General features: G+C 42.5%; 1 protein-coding gene across 6 annotated transcripts in view; it reads left to right on the top strand.

Moving 5' to 3' along the window:
- usp6nl (USP6 N-terminal like) overlaps nt 1-20,773 on the top strand; it is an 89,933-nt gene that overhangs the window by 32,414 nt on the left and 36,746 nt on the right. Inside the window, exon 1 of one of the 6 annotated variants that reach the window (XM_047389786.1) lies at nt 1,045-1,729. The exons of 4 other annotated variants lie outside the window; for them this stretch is intronic. In XM_047389786.1, coding sequence (XP_047245742.1) covers nt 1,660-1,729 — 70 coding nt within the window. In that variant the 5' untranslated portion in view covers nt 1,045-1,659. Of the gene's footprint in view, nt 1-1,044; nt 1,730-11,777; nt 11,977-20,773 lie in introns of those variants that run through there. One more of the 6 variants, XM_047389787.1, reaches the window with a different exon arrangement.

Here is a 20,773-nt window from a genome sequence, read left to right as displayed (position 1 = left end):
CCTTCAGGTATCTGGAAACTGGACCTAATGATGAAGCTGACCGGTGGAGGTCCACAGTTCTCTTCCTGACATCTTGGCTGATTTTAGATGTTCTCATTACATCACGCAGGAAGACTGTTTGAGGTGTTTCCTTAAAATATATCTGCAGGTGTGCCTCCATTTCACACGAATGTTATGAATTCACCTGTTAATCAGAATTGCACAAAATTGCTACATCATCATCTCCGCTTTCCCATTCAATTCAATTCAGTTTTATTTATATAGCTCCAATTCACAACACATGTCGTCTCAAGGCTCTTCACAACAGTCAGGTTCATACATTCCAATTAATAACTAACCATTGAACAGTGCAGTCAGAGTTTAAAGTCATATGATCTGAGAGTATGTAAACGTCTGACTTTCTAGACAGTAATAAAAGATTCTTTCTGATTTTTAGCAAATAATTTCTCTAAATGACTTAAAACAGGACACATTTAGTCTGATTAAATGCCAGAGGAAACTGTGTGCAAACATCTGGTTTCAGCTGGATGAGAAGTAACGATAGTATTCTAATTTAGTCGAGTGCATCTATATTAAGACTCTATTTTTGTAAGAATAACGAGACAAAAGCCCTGATTTCTGCAGAAAGACTGTCTCTCTGATAAGATGGAAAATTGGTGGCTTTTACTGAGGCTCATTCAGCAAAAACACAACAAGTAAAGCTTTAATTTCAGGGTTATTAAATGAAAATGTTTAGAGAAGAGACAAGCAGGCAGAAGCCCATTTGATGGAGTGAGAAGGCAGTTACCTCTGAATTAGTGAAGCTGGGTGGTACAGATCATCACTGCACACTCAGCCCTCTACTCTGCTCATGTTTCAGCTTCACAGTGGATGTACATGAGAAACAGGGGGAGGGGGAGTGAGACAGAGCAGTACAATGAAAGGGGGGAGAGATGAGGGAGGAGGTCAGGAAAGCAAAAGAAGGGAGGGATGGAGATGCTGTGGGTGAGTGGAAGCGCTCATTGATTTGAGTTTGGAGGAGGAGGAGCAAGTGAAGAAGCCAGCTGCAGCAGGACCGATTCAGAAAGAAGTGAGAAATGAGAGTTTTCCTGCTGAGCACCTATTGATCTGCAGCAGCCAGGTAGGTTTTGTGTGCTGGATCCACAGAGGAAGGACTGAGCAGGAAAAAGAGACTGGAAGGACATCTCTGCGCCGCTCTGGTTGTGTGAGAGCACTCCAGCTGAGCAACACATCACACGCGACATGAGCGCGCTCAGTTTGCACAGTCTGCGCTGCCGGCGAACGTCCACCGCCTCTCTCTGCTGCTGCCAGAAGCGGAGTTCAGATTGCTGCGCTGCTTCATGTAGTCTTGAGGCAGTATTTGAAAGCAGCTGAAGCAACATGACAGCATGTTTGTGTTTTCAGCTTCTCTGGCTGCAGGGTCTCCAGGAGCAATTTGTAAACATGTATTAAAATTTGGATGCAACTCCTGCAGCTGCAGACGCCAAACCAGGAATCAGGACCAGATCTTTTCCTTTTACCTGAAACCAGCATCCTGAAGGAGCCTGGGAGTCATGTTGTGGATTAGGTGATGAGTCCTGAGGTGGAGCTAAGGTGGAATGAGGTTGTGGGGTATGAGACCTACCACTGGTTTATGGCACCTACTGGTTCCCATTAAGCATGCAGGTCTTGCAGATCGTCAAGGAGCTGGTGTCTCCATCCAGGCACCGGGCAGCAGCTCGCTTTGGAGGTGTGTCCACTCATTTTATCACCTCTCACAACCAGTTACTGTGTTTTCCATCAGCATGATGTGGTTTATCCCCAGAGGGATTTAACGTTGAAATGTTTGTGAAATAATTCTGCTGCTGGTTCTGATTTGGTTTTATAACACTGAAGGAGGGGCTGATCCAGTTCAGCACACCATTTTCCATGTTTTGAAACCGTTTAGCTGTTTTCATACATAATTATGAGCAGAATTAGTGTTGGAGAGCTGAGGTGGAGCTGCAGAAATTAATGCAAATATTCTGTTACAATGTACTTCAGTGCTGTAAAACAGGCATTACTGCCCAAACCATATAACTGGTTGTTCCAGCTGCCATCAAGTGTTCATAATACCTGGTAATGAGTCTTTAACATTACTGTGGAAGAGGTATGACCCACTCAGCTTTGCAGAATTGTTTCAATTCAGATAGATTTGAGGTTTTTTGTGAATGCTGTTTTAGTGTTTCCCCAGATTTAATGGGACACAAACTCTCTGAAAAAGTCTGCTTTTGTCTTGTCAGTCCACAGAACATTTCCCAAACATCTTTGGGGATGTTTTTTGCTAAATGTAAAATGGGCCTTTGTGTTCTTTTGGGTCAGCAGTGGTTCTGGCCTTAGAAAACTGCCATGGAGGCCATTTTCACCCAATCTCTTTTTTTTAAATCTTTTTTTATTGTTGAATCGTGACCTCTGACCTTAACTGAGGCAGTGCGACCTGCAGAGCTTTAGATGGTGTTCTGTGACCTCCTGGACGAGTCGTTGATGAGCTCTTGGAGTAATTTTGGTAGGTCGGCCTCTCCTGGGAAGGTTCTCTACTCTTATTTTGTGGATAATGGTTCTTACTAAGATTCAGCTGCAGGGCGGACCAACCAATCCTACCTGTCCTTTGCATTGAGGATGCAGTAGCCGGTGGAGGCAGCACTTCAGTGCTGTAACTGGGTAGTGGATGGGGAGGGAACTGGGAATGATGTTACACTTGTGTCAAATAAAAGGTCTTCAAGAGAGTAGCTGTTGGATCCAACAGGACAATGAGCCCAAACACAAACCTAAATGGATAAAGCGGAACACTGAGTCTTCCCAAAGCTCCAACCTGAAGTCTGCTGACATGTCTAGATCGTAAATTAAAGTCTGTGACAGGAAACCAACCAGTTCTCCTGAACTCCAATAATTCTGCCAGTAAGGGGATCTGATGTCCAGCCAGGATGATGCGAGGAGCTTGGTGATGGCTACAGAAAGCATGAATGCCAAGAGACATTTCACCAAATATTACTGGGGGTGTATGTATATATTTGAACCTGTGTGGATCAGAGAAAATCCACAGTAGATTCAAATTTCAAGTTCTTGTTATTAAAAGTCATTAAAACGTCTGAGGGACTCTGTAAAAAGTGTGTCTTTGCAGCCCGTTTGGAGCTGTAGTGAGACATCTGTCTTCACTCCAACTATCTTTTTAGTCTAAACATGAGACTCCTAAGCAGGACTGCAAACCTTTAAGCACTTTTACCATTTTAATTTTTAATGAACTATTTTTGCACAATGAAATTAGAAATGAAGTTTTTGCAGCATTTGATTTTCAGAATCTGAACGGGAACAGATTTAAAAGTGAAGTTAATTGTTTTTCACTGAGTGTCGCTGCTGATGAGGTTAAACTTGTAGCTCTGCCATGTATCGTTTGTCTGAATGAAATGGACATGTCCCCCGGAGACAGCCCTGTACTCGCCCTGTTACTGTGGGACGTGTCTACATCTCTGCTGTAGATTATATATGTGTTTGTGTCCTGCTGTTGCATTTCGCTGGTGTCCATTAAACAACGAAGCATGCTGCTGAAGGTAATGGGACTACCTGTGACCTCCAGGTCCTCGTATCTCCACTCGATTGGAGCTCCCTCAGTGCGATCTGTGAGCTCCACTGTAGCTGAACGAGCTGTTTTATTGGTTGTGGCCAGAAGTTGACTCAAGCTTGTTGTCCTGCAGGGGGAGGAAGGCTTCGGCTTGCTGTAAATCAGAACCTTACTTGTCCACTTCTTCAGCTGGAATTTTTTCAAGGAGGTGATGAACAGGTCAAATAGGAACATTTTATCTTTAACTTGGTTCAGTCACATTGTTGAGAAAGCTGAAGTATCCAGAGTATAATTAATGCCAAAGCTAATCTATTAATTCAGTTATTAGATAAGAAAATAATACCTTATATTATGAAGATTAATTTCACACAGAGATACTTTTTTGAAGCACTTAGTTCTTAAAGGTCATCGCTAAAGGAGCTGGCTTTTCATTGTTGAGCCCCATATATTCACAGAAAGTGTAGTGGAAGGAAAAACTGTGGTGTCGAGGGTTTAGAGTCTGGAGGAAGACTGGTACAGATGTACAGAATCTTAGGTGTTTGAGTTCCAGTGTGAAGTTTCCACATTCAGTGATAATTTTAGGAGTTATGTGATCTGCTGGTGTTGGTTCACTGGGTTTTATCAAGTCCAAAGTCAGAGCAGGCATCTACCAGGACATGTTAGAGCACTTCATGCATTCATTTTCCAGAAGGACCTGCTACCGGTCCACACTTCCAAAGGTAGCGGTATCACTGTGCTTATTTGCTCTAATGTAATATTCCAACATATTGTACATTATTTTAGGTTTTCAGAATCATTAGAGTTCAACTTTTTGAATTACTGAAATAAATTAACACTTTAATGACATTCCAGCCCCTCTGAGCCGATAGTCTGCAGATCATTAGCCTCATAGCATAATTGCCTATTTTGGTAAATATGACTTAGGCAATCATACTTCGAAGCAAATGAGAAGGTTTTCTTCCTGCCTTTCATTCCTAAAGGTCAGATTTTTGGAGTGCATGACTAACAGTTGTCTTGTGAACAAATTATCCCGCCTGAGCTGCTGATCTTTGTAGCTCCTCCAGAGTTGCCATGGCTGCTTCTCTGATTAATGCTCCCCTTGCCCAGCATGTCAGTTTAGGTGGATGTCCATGTCTTGGTAGGTCTGCAGTAGGTTAATCTTCTTTCCATGTTCAGATGGAACTATTTCCATCTCAACTATTTTTTAAAGAGGTCTGTGTAAAAGTCGAGATGTGAGGCTAACTTGTGAACTGAGGGGGTATGAAGGTGCAGCAGATGACTGCTAGATGCACGTCTTGCTTCTAAACAATCCCCGTTTGTGGCTTACTGCTGCTTAGTGGAGCTAATCCATTTTTAATTCCACCTGGATTTAGGATCAAGGAAAGACCCGAGCAGAGGATCACGCTGCAAGACACAAACTCAGTTGTTTATTGTTAAGCGCCTTGTTTTTGTTCTGTATGAAGCCCAGTTTTAAACACGGTCCTTTTAGGACAGTAAATGGTCTTAAAGTTAGAGGATGAACCAGTGTTTTGTTAACACTTAGCAAACAATCAGTTCTAAATTGTATCTTTTAGTACTTTACCAGCAGCCTGTTGCAAATATGCATTCAGTTGTAGGAATGTCCTGATTCTGACTTTGTGAATAAGCACCATGTAAATGCTACAAAACATTAGCTTTAAAGTGCAGTGAAATAAAGTACATTTGGTAATTTTTACCTAGTCTGCATTAGAATTCTTATTGTGTCCAGCTCAACTCACTAACCAATGACGTTCTGACTCCAGCTACAGGTACAGGCTGGCATGTTAGAGTTTCTGGGGTGGTCTCTCTTGCTTGGTGCTGGGCAGTCTTTCTGCTGGGAGTTGGTGTGGATGCTGGGTCACTGGTGGGACCTGGTCCCTGGCTAGGCCTGAGCGGCGGGAGATGGCGCTGTGGCTGCCCTGAATGGTTGAAGGTCATACAAACACAGGTTACTATTAAAGCAATGTGGCCTGTCTAAAAATAAAAGATAGAGAAAAAAAAGACAAGATTCCAATGTTTGGAAAAATATTTCTTGTGGCATGTCTGTTAAGCATCGGATTGCAGGCTGGGTACCAGAGCAGATAGCCTCACTAATTGTTAAATCAATACCAGCTTGTTGTATCTCGAGTTACACTGTAATGAGCAAATTTATAAAAAGGTTTAATATCTGGAACAAAAACGTTTTTTTATTGATATTTATTTAATTTAGTAGGTTATTTAAAGTAGTTTTACAGAAGTCTGTAGATTAAACTCAGAATAATAAATACATGTTTTAGATGTTAAAACCATCATTCAAGTATCAGCAGATAAAAGTTGTTTTCCTGTCTATAAATGCTGCCCTTTGCTTTGAACATCATAACATTTATTGAGCAGTGTTTCAGCTGCTCTTTTCACCTCTCCATCATACATCAGCTGCTGTCTGGCGATATCCAAGCACAGTCTAGCAGAACAGGTTGCATGGTACAAATGGACAGGGAGAGGCAACCAATACAGTCTCTCTTTCACTATGCAGATCATAGCAAATGATGGAAAACCCAGATTTATTAAGATCAACTGAATAACGCCTGATTTTGCGAGTCTTGCATTCAAAAACAGACGGTAATTACAAAACAGTACAACAACAGGTATCTGAAGTTAGGTTTAATCAGGGACTTAGATGCTCTGATTGGGACATATCAAAGTAGTTCCATTCACTTCAGTTCAATCTAAAGCCCTTTTTAGATTCTGTTTAAGACACAGAAAATTGGATTTTGACCTTAAAAAATGTTGCACAAAGAGCTATTAGCTGAGAACATGTCAAACATCTCTGATAAATAACTTTGTTGCAGCATTTGTAGTTCTCTTAACCCCAAATAAACAGGAAATGACCCAAAAACTCCCAAACCGCTGAGATGTTGATACAAGAGATAAAACCATTTGTATGTTTCCAGGGTGTCTAAACTCCTCCTCCTGGACCTGGACACTGAAGTGTTTCTAGAGGATGTGTGAAGAGTTGGGTCTAAACTACTGTTCACATATTCACCTCCCAGTTCTCCACTCTGGATCTGCTTTTTATTTGCGTTTTGCAGATCTTCTTGATCATCAGAACTGCATTTATCTGCTACCCTCAGACAGAAAAGGCATAGTTAATGACTGCACCAGCTGCTCGAAGCAGGTGCTCTTCATGGTGCACCGTCTCTGGGCATTATGTGAGTTAGCAGGTCTGTGAGAGAAATATTGAATGCTGGTTGTGAAGACAGCCCACTCTGCAGCTGCTGCTGACATCTATGCTATGATTCTCCGTTGTTCGTTGAGGGCAAAGCTGCTGCTTATTCTCCAAGAACTTCTTGGAGACACTTAGACTCTATATTTTGGACATTTACTTTTCCTTCCCATAGAAAGTACTCCTGGATCAGTACTTCTTTGTTCTCTTTGTGTCTCTGCTCTGTTCTCTCAAACCTCCAGTCGGTCGTGGCAGATGGCCGCTCACACTGAGCCTGGTTCTGGTTCTGCTGAAGGTTTCTTCCTGTTAAAAGGGAGTTTTTCCTCTCCACTGTCGCTACATGCATGCTCAATATGAGGGATTGCTGCAAAGTCAACACCAGTGACTGTCCACTGTCTCTACATGCTCATCCAGGAGGAGTGAATGCTGCAAGTCACTGACTGGATGCAATCTGCTGGGTTTCCTTAGATAGAAAAACGTTTTATCCAATTTGAATAAATAACTAACTTTGACTGCACTGTTCAATGGTTACGATTAATTGGAATGTATGAACCTGACTGTTGTGAAGAACATTGAGACGACGTGTTGTGAATTGGCGATATATAAATAAATTGAATTGAATTGAATTTATATTGATCCCTGTTTGATCCTGACCTATTAAATTATGCATCAAATGACTCCAAATCATCAAACATTACATACAGCCTTCGTTGATATTTTGCTTCTCAGCTTAATGCAGAGGCAGCATATAATCAGCACGCAGAGAAGCTTAAGTGACCTCTGTGCTGCAACAACAGCTTGTTACCCTTTCGCAGCGTGGGCATCTAACAAGGTTGCAGGCCGTCTGATGTCTCCTGTGGGTCTAGACCGTCATGAACAAAGCTTCTTCCTCTCCTCCCATGGAGAGATATGGGTGTGTGTGTGTGTGTGTGTGTGTGTGTGTGCATGCGTGCGGAGAGATTAACCTGTTGGTTATAAAGAGTGCAGCTGAGTAACCCACTGCCACATTTAGAAGACTTTTAGTCAAAGTTACATTTGCATCTGTGGCAGGAGTAACCTTTACTCAAATTACTGACCAAAGTAGAAGAACCCCATCATCATTAACCTTCAGAGCAAAAGAAATCCTTCAGGTCCTTCCAAGAACACCTCCTTCCCATGCTGACATTTTTTACATCAAAGCCAAAGGTCCACTGCTATTCGACCCCGGAGTGGCAAGAAATCAACCATAACAAGCCCTGCAGGGGCCACATCCATGCAAGCTTCTGTGTGGCGGAAGGTGGACTCTGCTTATCACCATTAAAGCACCATCCCTATGTTGAAACATGGTAGTGGCAGCATCATGCTCTATCCAGGACAATCCAGAAAGAAAACCTGTTAGAGGTTGCAGAAGACCTGAGACCCCAGCAGATGGTTTTCTCGCGTCATAAAAAATAAATATATATATATATCTACAGGCGACTTTGAAATGTCAACCAAACAGTTCAGGGCTAAAGATTGTTCTAATGTAGGGATCTTGATGTATTTCTGTATCATAGTTTTTAGTTTCTTATAAATAGGTTCTAAATAAGTCTATTGTATCCTACTCTGCCACCTGCTGACCTAAATTGGTATCTGCTGGGTGTCTTATGATAAAAATGCAACAAATTTAGCTTTTTTATATAAAACATTGGCAAGGAATTACTGCTCTGACCTAATCTGTTTTCTCCGCTTTAGTTGCTCTTCACACCTTAATGCAGGTTTAATAAAGTCATTAGAAGTTAATGAGGCAACCATGAAGAGAGAAACATCAGTGGAGCTCTGCTTTCATCTGAGTCTCTGTTCTGATCTCTGGCTGCGCAGCGACCCAGTCCGACTCGGCTCCGCTCGTCCTATTAATGCCACACCGGTCAGAGTTGTGATGCTGGCCGGGATTCAGTTGGAAGAGATGATAACGGTGGTGTTGGGTCAGACTTGTTCTGCATGTTTTTTTTCACGAGTGAAACTTAAATTAAACATATTTATTCTTTGCATGAAATCATTAGGTTAGATTTAGTTTCTTCAGCAAAGAAATCTCTCTGCTTTAACTTCCTGTTTCCTTTAAAGGATCACGAAACCACAGAGCTTTGATATTTAAACTATCATAACTGTTGATGATCTCCTCATTTTAGGAGAGCAGGAGAGCTAATTAGGTTTGGATGCAGCCTCAGAACGTCTTTTAGATGTTTAGATACAGTGAAGTAGAATGTATCCGGATTAAAGGATTATAACGTTGATGCTTGAATGACACTCCCACATTTTCTGTGTTCCTGCCAAAAACAAGAAGGAAGAATAAAAAGCTGTGAGGAAGTTGGTCTGTTTGCCGCAGAGGAACTGTGAAGCTGTGAATAAAGTTATTTAATTCTGTCCTACAATGAATGGAGCTTTACTTTATTTTCACTGAGCAGAAAAAAACACAAAAACAGACGGATGAGTTGAGGATTTTTCTCCTAAAGGCTGAATTTGCTGGTTTAAATCATCCCAACACCTGATTTCTCTGCACTTAGTTGCTTTAATAACAGATTCCTGAAGAAATCTCCTCTAATATGTTTTCCACAATCTTTTTCTCCGTATACATTATCTATATAAACTGCTAGTTTAGTTTCCAGTGATTAGTGAGATATACTTTAATAAAATAAATAGATTCATAAATACTGACAAGAATTTATATTAAAAACTGAAAACAATTGAGTACAGATCATTTTAAATAAACAAAAATTTTATGGAAATACAAATTAATACAGCACATTTTTAAGGATATACATATTAATTTATTTAACTAATTAATTAGTTTTAAAACCAAAACATAGTCCAGGGAAGTCAAGAAATATTCACTGTAAAAATGAGATAAATTAAAGAAAAAATTTGTTGAAGTGGATAAATCTGGCAGCTAAATAAATAAATGTAAGAAAATAACACATTAATAGGGAACAATTAAACAAAGTGGTAAAAATACATGTATATATGGATCAATTTGGTGGTTAAGTAAAAAATTATAAAAGAAAATCTTTTGAAATTTAAAAAAAACATTTCTTTTTAAATGTAAAATATAAAAAACAAATCATATTTAATGCCTTTTAAAACTGATTTGTTTTGCATATTTATATAAAACGTATTATCTAAAGACAACATCTCAAGCATCTCTTCTTTTGTTATTTCTTGTTGGCTGAATAAATATTTTATGTTCAATATGTGGCGTGCTCATGGTTATATCGTGACAGAACAAAGAGAACAAACCTTAATGATGTTTGCGTCATTAAGGTTAGAAAGTTAATATTTATTTGATGTTTTCTTTCACCGTGTAACCATGACTACCAGCTGTCGGACCCGATGCAACACAAGTCAGTGTCCAGATGAAGGGTCAGGCTTGTGTCGGTATATGCAGATGTCTTCTGTTCAGTCTCTCTTCTGCACAACAATGTTCTTCCAGTTGTTGTAGCAGGTTATTGAAATGCTCTCTGGATAAATGGTCTTCAAACTGCATTTGATGCACATGGATGAACTTCATGTGTTTCTGATGGAGCTGCTGGATGCTCTGATCGGATGAAGAGAACAACCCTCGGGAGGTTCTCAGCCTTATATCGTTCCCAACGTACATTTCCTGCTTATCGCTCATATGAGCGCTGCAGTGTTGAACCCCACGCCCGTCTTGTTCTGTGATCGATGTGAATAACGGAGAGATCCCTAAGTGGGGAACATTGACTTGTGGGACCTGCAGCCTTCAGTCATTGGTAGTTTTTCTCTGCAGCAATGATGCAAAGGGAATATGATTTCAGTCAAGTCAAAGCATGCAATGGTGTTTTTTTTTAAAAAACATTTTGTATTAGCAAGTTTAGCACTATTAGCGTTGCTAACTCTAGCAGCAGCCCTCAGTGTATTTTCTAGATGGTCAATATTAGGGTCTTCTAAAAGGCTACCAGCTTCTCCAGATCCATGGTTCATAGTTTGAAAGTCCAGATGAATCAACTAAAGCAGCGTTCTACCTTCCTGTTAGCCGCTGCTGAGTGTAAATCATGCACAGCTTGTGTTGTAGGAGAGAAATCAACTGTTTGCTAAGTGCTGTTGCTGCTGTTGCCACAGATGCCATTTATTTCGCCACTTTCCAGGTCTTTCCAGGTGTGATGTGGTGTTTTCGACTGCAGACCATTTTCCTGCTGACCGTGTATCTATTCATACCTGTCAGGTGGATGCTGCTGCTCCTCTTCCTGCTATCTTTGCTGGTGTTAGTTCAGGGGTGGAAGTGTCCATCATTCGGGGCACATTACAAAAAAAGAGCTTGTAAAGCAGTATACGCCACAAATTATCTAAAAAATGATTGGTTTCACTTTGTTTTTGAGACCAAAAATCTAAATTAAATGATAAAGTTAAGCTTTATTTTTTATATTTGAAATATCAGTTTAGAAATAATTTTATTCTGCTGTGAAAATTAAGGTCTTTAAGCTTTTTCCTCTTAAAATAATGGTCTCTTTTAGCAGCAGGAACACAAATATTTGCCCCCAGCGCAGCCGTCATCGGGTGTGGCTGTTATCCTGGAGGTCTTCAGAGAAATTTCCTGCCCTGATGCAGCAGATAGAGCTCAGATTAGAGGAGAAGTTTTCCTTCTCTTCTCCTGTTGCTCGCCACAGTCAGCCCACACCCACTCATCTTTTAAATGCCTCATCACGTCAGTTTCTTAATGAAGTTTTAACGGGAACCGTTCATCATGGAGCTGTCATCATCATCACCCTTCTTCAGCTGTGTGCTTTACTGGAAAACAGAAACAGAGAAACGTTTCTGCATGTTTGTTTTTATCATCTCAAGAACTGATAAATGTTTAAAGTCCAGTCCCCTCTGCCTGGTTCTGGGAAGTACTGAATGCAGCTCGTTGTGGTGGTGGGTGGAGAGGGGAATGCTTTGAGTGGGATGGACTCTGTGCTGAAGTCGGATCCGTCTGTTGGCTGATTTCTGCCACAAATGGCAGCATTGTGACAGCAGCGCCTCTGATCTCACTTCTCTCTGCCCCGCGTTCCTGGTTCCTCCCTTTGTGTCGGAGCTGCGTGCAGCGTTGACCGTGATGGCGTGAGGCGGCTCGGGTTTTGTGTTTCTGAAGTTTTGGATCAGGTGGAACCGTGACTGATGCGGACCAAGGGTTGCCTGGAGGACCCTCTGGATAACTTTAAAAGAGGTACAGCCTGAGGAGCCCCGGTGTGGGGCAGTCAGCATTCCTTTGGGGTTAAAGTTCATCTGTCTGATGAGATGTTTTATGGTCTGCTTTTAAATGTGGCTCTTTGTGCAGCTATTTATATCTTTTATTTAAAATATTACTGCAGATTTCATCTTCTTGAATGTTGGAGACACTTTCAGGAAGTTTATATATTTGTTTTTATATTTGGTCAAGAAAAGTCTGCCTGAGGTCAACAACACTGTTCAGCAGGGCCGTGCAGAGACCTCTAAAGGGCAGGTGCTCAAAGTAATAAGAGGGCACATATAACCGGGTTCTAGGGCGGGGTATTAGCTAGAATCTCACCCAACTTTTACAAATCAATGTACTTTGATGTTCTTCAAATAGTAAGCATGGAGATATACAATTTAATCACATCTGGGGGAAACTATAATATAGAACACAACACCATACATATGTGTATTAAATATTATATTGTCATCTGAATTTCACTCTGCAGGACTCCTTTCATCATAGGGAAGGATTGAGATATTCAAACCTGCATATGAGCAAAATATGTAAATTAGAGAGCTAGACCACCGAACATGTTTAGTTTTTACATAATTATGCTGTTTTTAATATAAACAGAGGAGCACAATACAAGCTTTTAGTGTCCTGTAATAAAGCAGCCTGGATGTTCTGGACTTAAAGTAGAGGTGAAGATGTTCCATTCAGAACAGAACATGTGCATCAAACTTTAACATGAACTGCAGACAATAAAATGAAAATAAGCTTATGACACATATGACCTTAGTGTTACATGTCCCCATGAGAAAACATAAAGCCTCATGACATTTCATACCTGTTGTAGTCTTTCTAACCCAGCTGGCTCATATTATGAAGGTTTCTTCAAAGACCCGTTGTAGATGCTGATGGCTGTGGGCAGGAAGGATCTCCTGTAGCTCCGTCTTACAGCAGATCTGAAGAAGCCTCTGACTGAAGACACTCTGTTGCTGTAGGACAGTCTCATGAAGAGGATGCTCAGGGTTCTCCATAATGTTCTTCATTTTATGAAGAATCCGTCTTTCCACAATGATCTCCAGAGGTTCCAGAGGAGTCCCCAGAACAGAACCAGCCTTTTTTATCAGCTTGTTGAACTTTTTTAAGTCTCTGGTTCTGATGCTGCTTCCCCAGCAGATGATGGTAGAAGAGATCACACTTTCCACAACAGACTTATAGAAGATATGCAGCATCTTGCTGCAAACACTGAAGGACCTAAGCTTCCTCAAGACGTACAGTCTGCTCTGTCCCTTCTTGTAGATGGCTTCACAGTTGCATCTCCACTCTAGTCTGTTGTCCAGGTGAACACCGAGGTATTTATACTCCTCCACCACCTCCACTTCTTCTCCCATGATAGAAATAGTTTTTGACTTATTCCTTTTTCTCTTAAAATCTACAATCATCTCCTTTGTTTTAGTCACGTTCAAAATGAGATGATTGTTTCCACACCATGCCACAAAGTGGTCCACCACCTTCCTGTACTCAGCTTCTTGTCCATCTCTGATCCACCACACGACTGCAGAATCATCTGAGTATTTCTGCAGATGACAAGAGTCTGTCTTGTACTGGAAGTCTGAGGTGTACAGAGTGAAGAGGAATGGTGAGAGTACAGTCCCCTGTGGTGCTCCTGTGCTGCTGACTACCTGGTTAGACTCACAACCCTTCAGTCTCACAAACTGTGGTCTGTTTGTCAGGTAGTCTTTGATCCAGGAGATTGTTGAGGCCTCCACCTGAGTCTTCTGGAGTTTCTGACAAAGCAAATCAGGTTGGATTGTATTAAATGTTCTGGAGAAATCAAAGAACATGATCCTCACAGTGCTGCTGGCTTTGTCCAGATGACTGATTTGCCTAGAGGAGGTCTTGCTGTAGAGATGTATGAGTCCACAGCATCTGACACTGGAGAGGACAGTTGTCCAAAAAAAATCAACTGTATCCACCACAAGAGGAATAGTTCCCAAAAAAGAATAAACCAGAATCAAAAGTAACAGAGCTACTCCAACCTGCTGCCACCTTGAGCGGTGCACTTAAAAAAAGGACAAACTTATTTAAAGTAATACTGCTGAGTTACAGCTGTTAACGCTATAAGGGAAGAGCCAAGTCTTTATCTAGCAGCTAGCTAAAGACACAACAACGAGCTACTGTCTGAGTGATAAAACCTGAATATTCAGATAACAGTTTCTCCTCACCTGTCTCCTCCTGCTCAGAGAGCCAGAGCCTCTTCTTTTCTCCCCCTGCGTGTGTGTTGTGTTTCAGCCTCTCTCTGCTGAGTCTGCTCCTCCGTCGGTGAAGAAGCAGAAACAATACAAAGTTTTCCTGTTATCTGACAAGTATTATAATTTCACTTATTAACCGATTTATTGACCAACAGCTGTCCTGGAATCTGGATCAAAAGTGACGTATTCTGGGCTCCACAGTCTGCTTCTCTGTCTCAATGTGTGAGGGGCAGTTGTCACGCATGTGACAGGGGAAAAAGGTTAAAGGTAACGAGGTGACTAGGGGGCGTTGTCATGTCATCTCTCTTAAGAAAAAACATTAAACAGCATTATTAATACATGTTTTCATTAAGTGTCAGATGAGGGCTTATAGGAATAAATAAATATTTTTACCAAGAGGGTACTTTTACCCTCTTGGTAAAATCTATTTACAATCTATTTTTTTTAATTTTCTGACCACATATTGGGCACAAGAACTAATGTGTTGTTTGTTGTACTGGTCTGATGTCACCCAGAGAGCTGCAGACACTCAGCAGTAAACTGTGATTTATTAACACTTTGCCTTTAAATGCAAAGCTCTAATGACAGAATGCAAACAATGAGGAGCTCATCTCAATACTAACAGCTATAATAGTGAGATAAGCAACCATGCAGTCTTGCAAGGTCTGGAAAAACGTTTTCCAGAGTTCCTAAATCTTTAGGAAAACAGGTGGATTGTTATTTTCAGGAAAATTACTGCTTGTTGTTGTGGTTTTGGTTAGAGTTTGGGCCTTTCTTTTATTTCTTCTACATTTCTGGAGACTTCTTCAAATAAACTTTAAAAATGGCCGAAGAACTCATAAAGATGTGAGTCTGATAGAAGATGAACTCGGGTTAGAGCAAGGGATTAAAATATGATTCTAGTTTATATCACAGTCTGTCCCAATGGGTTCAATGGATCAGAAACTGTGTTTGCAGACAATCATGCAGCCCAGATGAGCAGTAATAACACAGGATGTTTCACTGCAAAGTGGCTGTAGTCGCCTCATTGGCTGTTTATGATATGGATAACATTTTCCTTAAAGATGCTTCAATCTGACTTTAATCTGCAGTTTATGGGACATTGAGAGAAATGTTTCAGTGCATTGGGTCAAATTTAAACTTCTTTGTTTATTAGTTTAGTGTTAAAAAGTACTAGTACTTGTACTCGCCGTCTTCCGCTTCATCCGGGACCGGGTCGCAGGTGCAGCAGACTCAGTAGAGACACCTAGACGTCCCTCTCCCCAGACACCTCCTCCAGCTCCTCCGGAGGGAGCCCAAGTCGTTCCCAGACCAACCGAGAGACATAGTCCCTCCAGTATGTCCTGGGCCGTCCCCGGGGCCTCCTCCCGGTGGGACGTGCCTGGAACACCTCCCGAGGAAGGCGTCCAGGAGGCATCCGGTATAGATGCCCGAGCCACCTCAACTGGCTCCTCTCGATGTGGAGGAGCAGCGGCTCTACTCCGAGCTCCTCCCGGATGGCCGAGCTCCTCACCCTATCTCTAAGGGAGTGCCCGGCCACCCTACGGAGGAAGCTCATTTCTGCCGCTTGTATCCGGGATCTCGTTCTTTCGGTCATGACCCAAAGTTCATGGACCGGCACAGTCCCCCCATTACTGTGGCAGCTGCATCGATCCGTCTGTCGATCTCCCGCTCCATTCTTCCCTCATTCGTGAACAAGACCCCGAGATACTTGAACTCCTCCACTTGAGGCAGGAACTCTCCTCCAACCTGAAGAGGACAAGCCACCATTTTCCGGTCGAGAAACATGGCCTCGGACTTGGAGGAGCTGGTCTTCATCCCAGCCGCTTCACACTCGGCTGCGAACCGCCACAGTGCATGCTGTAGGTCTTAGCTAGAGGGGGCCAGCAGGACCACGTCATCTGCAAAAACAAGAGACGAAATCCACTGGTCCCCAAACCAGACCCCCTGTGGCCCTTGGCTGCGTCTAGAAATCCTGTCCATAAAAGTTATGAACAGGACCGGTGACAAAGGGCAGCCCTGCTGGAGTCCAACATGCACCGGGAACAGGTCTGACTTAGTGCCGGTAATGCGAACCAAACTCCTGCTCCACTTGTACAGGGACCGGATGGCCCCTAATAAAGGGCCCCCGATTCCATACTCCTGGAGCACCCCCCACAGGCCATCACAAGGGACACAGTCGAATGCCTTCTCCAGGTCCACAAAACACATGTGGACTGTTTGGGCAAACTCCCATGAACCCTCGAGTACCCTGTAGAGGGTATAGAGCCGGTCCAGTGTTCCACGGCCGGGATGAAAACCACACTGCTCCTCCTGAAGCCGAGGTTCAACTATTGGCCGGACTCTCCTTTCCAATACCCTGGCGTAGGCCTTACCAGGGAGGCTCCTCAGCCTCCCTTGTGTTAAAATGTTTTGGTCATTTGTTTTTTTTACATTTGCTCTGAACCTTTAGCAAAACACTGTTTCTAAAGCAGGTTTACCAGCTTATTATTTACTCTGGGGAATCTGTAGATGATTAGGAAATAATTTTATTCAAATCATAATTTCGGCAAGTCTGAACTTGATTGTTTTGCCTCTGAAAGCAAAATACTGAACCACTGATCATGAATTATTTTCTGCTGTTATTGTGATGCCCTTGTATGCATGTTTCTCTCAAGTCTTATTTTATTGCCGGTTTTAAATTCGTTCTCTGTAGAGATGCACAATAACAAAGAATGCAGTATTTGGTTGGATATTATTTCCATGCAGATTCTGCTTGCTGACACTATATTTGGCCTGTTCCCACAGAAGCTGAAGGAAAGAACCAGGAAATGGTGTGTTAATTATAATCAGTATTATCATCGTAACATTCAGGAATGTTACAGTTACGTTCCCCTGATGTCATGCAGTCCTGGTTTCTCTAATATCTGTAGGTTAAAAGGTTTAAAAACCCAAACCTGGTTGCTCGGAATATTCGGTGCAAAGGTCCGTTAAAGGCTGTGCAAAGAAACCCAAAGTGCAAACCAAGCTGCACAAGAACAGAAGAAGAACTGAAAAACTTCAGTTTGGATCTTTGTGGTTTGCAGGTTAAAATCATCTGGGTCCACTTTAAACTTTATTTACTAAAGCAATAAAAGTTCTGACCGAGGTGGGAACAGAAAGGTTCAGGTTTTGGGATCCAGTCGAACCAAGTTTGAAACAAAAGAGGAGAAATGAGCTGTTCCCCAATCAGCTCCAGCTCTGCTATTACTGTCATCAGGATTCCTCCCGTCTCCGGAGGCTATGAGAGGGGAGGGAGACGGGTTGTTATTATAGCAGCTGAAGGGGAACAAGGAGGGGGTGTTAATGGTATCGTTGGTGATAAGGCCGTAGTTTTACTCCCAACAGTCAGAAGAACCGAGCAGCTTCTTCAGTTAATGTTTACCTGCTGATGTTTTAGAGGAACCTTTCAGTGTGAGAGCTTCCTCCCTGAGAACAGTTTTCACTTCACCTGTTTGATGGTTAACCTCAGGAGGAAGCATCACTTGACTGACGTGTTTAAACTGCAGCAGGACTTCCAGGTCATCCTGTCTGATGTGAAAAAGGTTTCTGGAGGAAGTCAGTAGGTTTTTATGTAAACGTCAACACACCCCTGTACAAATGTCAGGTATTGGAGGCAGATACATCATTTCTGTACATTTACACATTTGATGTGACCTATGAACTCTGCAGCGCCGTATGATTAAATGAAATAATCTGGATGCATAATTTGAACGAATACTTTGGATTTGATTTTGGCACCAACCGTTTCAGGGGCTCCATCACCAGACTATGAGGGCATCTCCTGAGCTCCGCCCTCTTCACAAAACCCAATAGATTTTCTTTCAGGGTTCAGGTCTGGGCTCAGGCTGGGCCCTTCCAGAACTGTAGTCTTCTTCTGGTTCAGTCATGGTTTAGTTGATTTAGATATATGCTCTGGGTCACTGTTGTGCTGAAAAACAGAGTTCTTCTACATCTTCAGCTTTCCTGCAGAACCCTGAAGGTTTTGGGCGAACATTAATTGTTTTATTTTGGAACTGATCATAATTCTCCTGGACTAAAACCTCAGTTCAACCTGAAGGAGAACAGCCCCTTAGCATGATGCTGCCACCACCATGCTTTACTGTAACAATGTATTAGTTTAGTGGGTGCACACTTACAGCATGCAGCCAGGCTATTGTAGCTTATTTATATTTTATAGTGTTGACATAAGTCACCATTTGCTGCTGGCGTTGACTTTTTTCAGCACTCAGTTTCTATAGCAGCAGAGTTCGGACCAATCTATCGAATGTAGGAACCAACAAAGCTTTTCTATTATGGTTCCTGCTTCATAATTAAAGCTTTAGAGATGATTTAGCAAACCAACCATGTTCGTGTCGATGGAGTCTAACATTTAGTTCACAACAGAGCAGGAATTCCTCTGATTAAATATCCACAACTATTACCCTCATGTGGTCAGGGTGGGAAAGCGTTGCATGAATGTCTTCAGATCAAACATCCTGAATATTTTAATCATTACTATAAACCACAGAAAGACCAATAATCCAATATCCATTATGGACATCTAAATCCTAGCTTCAGTCTGGCCTCTCGGATGTGAGTCACAGTCAGAATGGAGGCGGGTGAATCCCAGCTCCTCTGCAGCTCCCCTCTCCTCACCATGGGAACCACGAGGCCTCAAGGGCTGAAATTCCCAGAAGGAAGAGGATACTGTATTTGTTTGTTTGCCCCCGACCGTTTTTCTTTCTCGCTGTGTGCGCTGTCGGCAGCCCACAGCAACATGCCTTTCACTGACTCACACACACACGCACACACACACACACACATCATCCTGTCATAAAAATGCCAGCCAGCTCAATAGGGAGAATGTTTGTTCGAAGTGCTTCGGGAATTCAAGTTGAGCCTTTCCTCCTGCTGAACCCCAGAGACCCTGAGAGGAAGTCAGAGAATGACTGGAGTCAAATAAAAGGCTGTAAAACGGACCACAGGAACAGAATCAGAGCTTTAACACAACAGTGGGGAGTTGAAGGAAGAAGAGGCTGATGAATCCCAGTGAAAAATGCAAAATATTCTGGAGTTTATTAAGATTCAGATGGGAGGGGCCAGAATGGTCAGAAAAATTCACATGAACGTGTATCCACACTTCTCCATCCGTCCGTCTATCATACGTCCATCCATCTATCTGTCTGTCCTTCCATCCATCCATCATCCATCTGTCCTTCCATCCATCCATCCATCCATCTGTCCTTCCATCCATCCATCCATCTGTCCTTCCATCCATCCATCCATCCATCCATCCATCTGTCCTTCCATCCATCCATCTATCCTTCCATCCATCCATCCATCCATCCATCTGTCCTTCCATCCATCCATCCATCTGTCCTTCCATCCATCTATCCATCTGTCCTTCCATCCATCTATCCATCTGTCCTTCCATCCATCTATCCATCTGTCCTTCCATCCATCCATCCATCCATCTGTCCTTCCATCCATCCATCCATCCATCCATCCATCTGTCCTTCCATCCATCCATCCATCCATCCATCTGTCCTTCCATCCATCTGTCCTTCCATCCATCCATCCATCCATCCATCCATCCATCCATCCATCTGTCCTTCCATCCATCTGTCCTTCCATCCATCCATCCATCTATCCGTCTGTCCTTCCATCCATCTGTCCTTCCATCCATCCATCCATCTGTCCTTCCATCCATCCATCCATCTGTCCTTCCATCCATCCATCCATCTATCCGTCTGTCCCTCCATCCATATGGATGGACAGATATTTTTCAGTAGGCCCACCTTTCTGAACTAAAAATAAGTTGTAATAATTTGATTTTCTGAGAAACTGAAATTTGGGTTTTCATTTCCTTTAAACCAGAAAAATCTAAATTAAAAGAAATAAACACTCACTCTGAATGAATCCATGTATTATGTTTTTATAATTAACTTTTTGAATTAAATACTACAACAAAGAACTGTTTTAAGTACGCTAAGATGCAAATGTAGATTTGGGCTTGGACATGTTTGCTTTAACCATGACCCAAATATTCCCTGTTGGAGAAAATTCATTTTTTATCTCTAAAGTAAAACTTTAAAAATGCACAAAGTTTAGTTAAGCTGAAGGTTTCAGCCGAGCTCGAACGTCCTTTTGAACCAAGGCGCACGGACACACATCATCACTGATTAAATTTCTGCTTTATAAAAACACTCATGTCTGCTTTTATACAACTTCTCGTACTCCTACTCATCGTCTTCCGCTTATCCGGGACCGGATCGCGGGGGCAGCAGGCTCAGCAGAGACGCCCAGACGTCCCTCTCCCCAGACACCTCCTACAGCTCCTCCGGGGGGACCCCAAGGTGTTCCCAGGCCAGCCGAGAGACATAGTCCCTCCAGCGTGTCCTGGGCCGTCCCCTGGGCCTCCTCCCAGTGGGACGTGCCTGGAACACCTCCTGAGGAAGACGTCCAGGAGGCATCCGGTATAGATGCCCGAGCCACCTCAACTGGCTCCTCTCGATGTGGAGGAGCAGCGGCTCTACTCCGAGCTCCTC

Source organism: Girardinichthys multiradiatus, chromosome 17, assembly GCF_021462225.1.
Source record: "Girardinichthys multiradiatus isolate DD_20200921_A chromosome 17, DD_fGirMul_XY1, whole genome shotgun sequence".
NCBI lineage: Eukaryota > Metazoa > Chordata > Actinopteri > Cyprinodontiformes > Goodeidae > Girardinichthys > Girardinichthys multiradiatus.
This window is presented reverse-complemented; position numbering and strand designations above follow the sequence as displayed.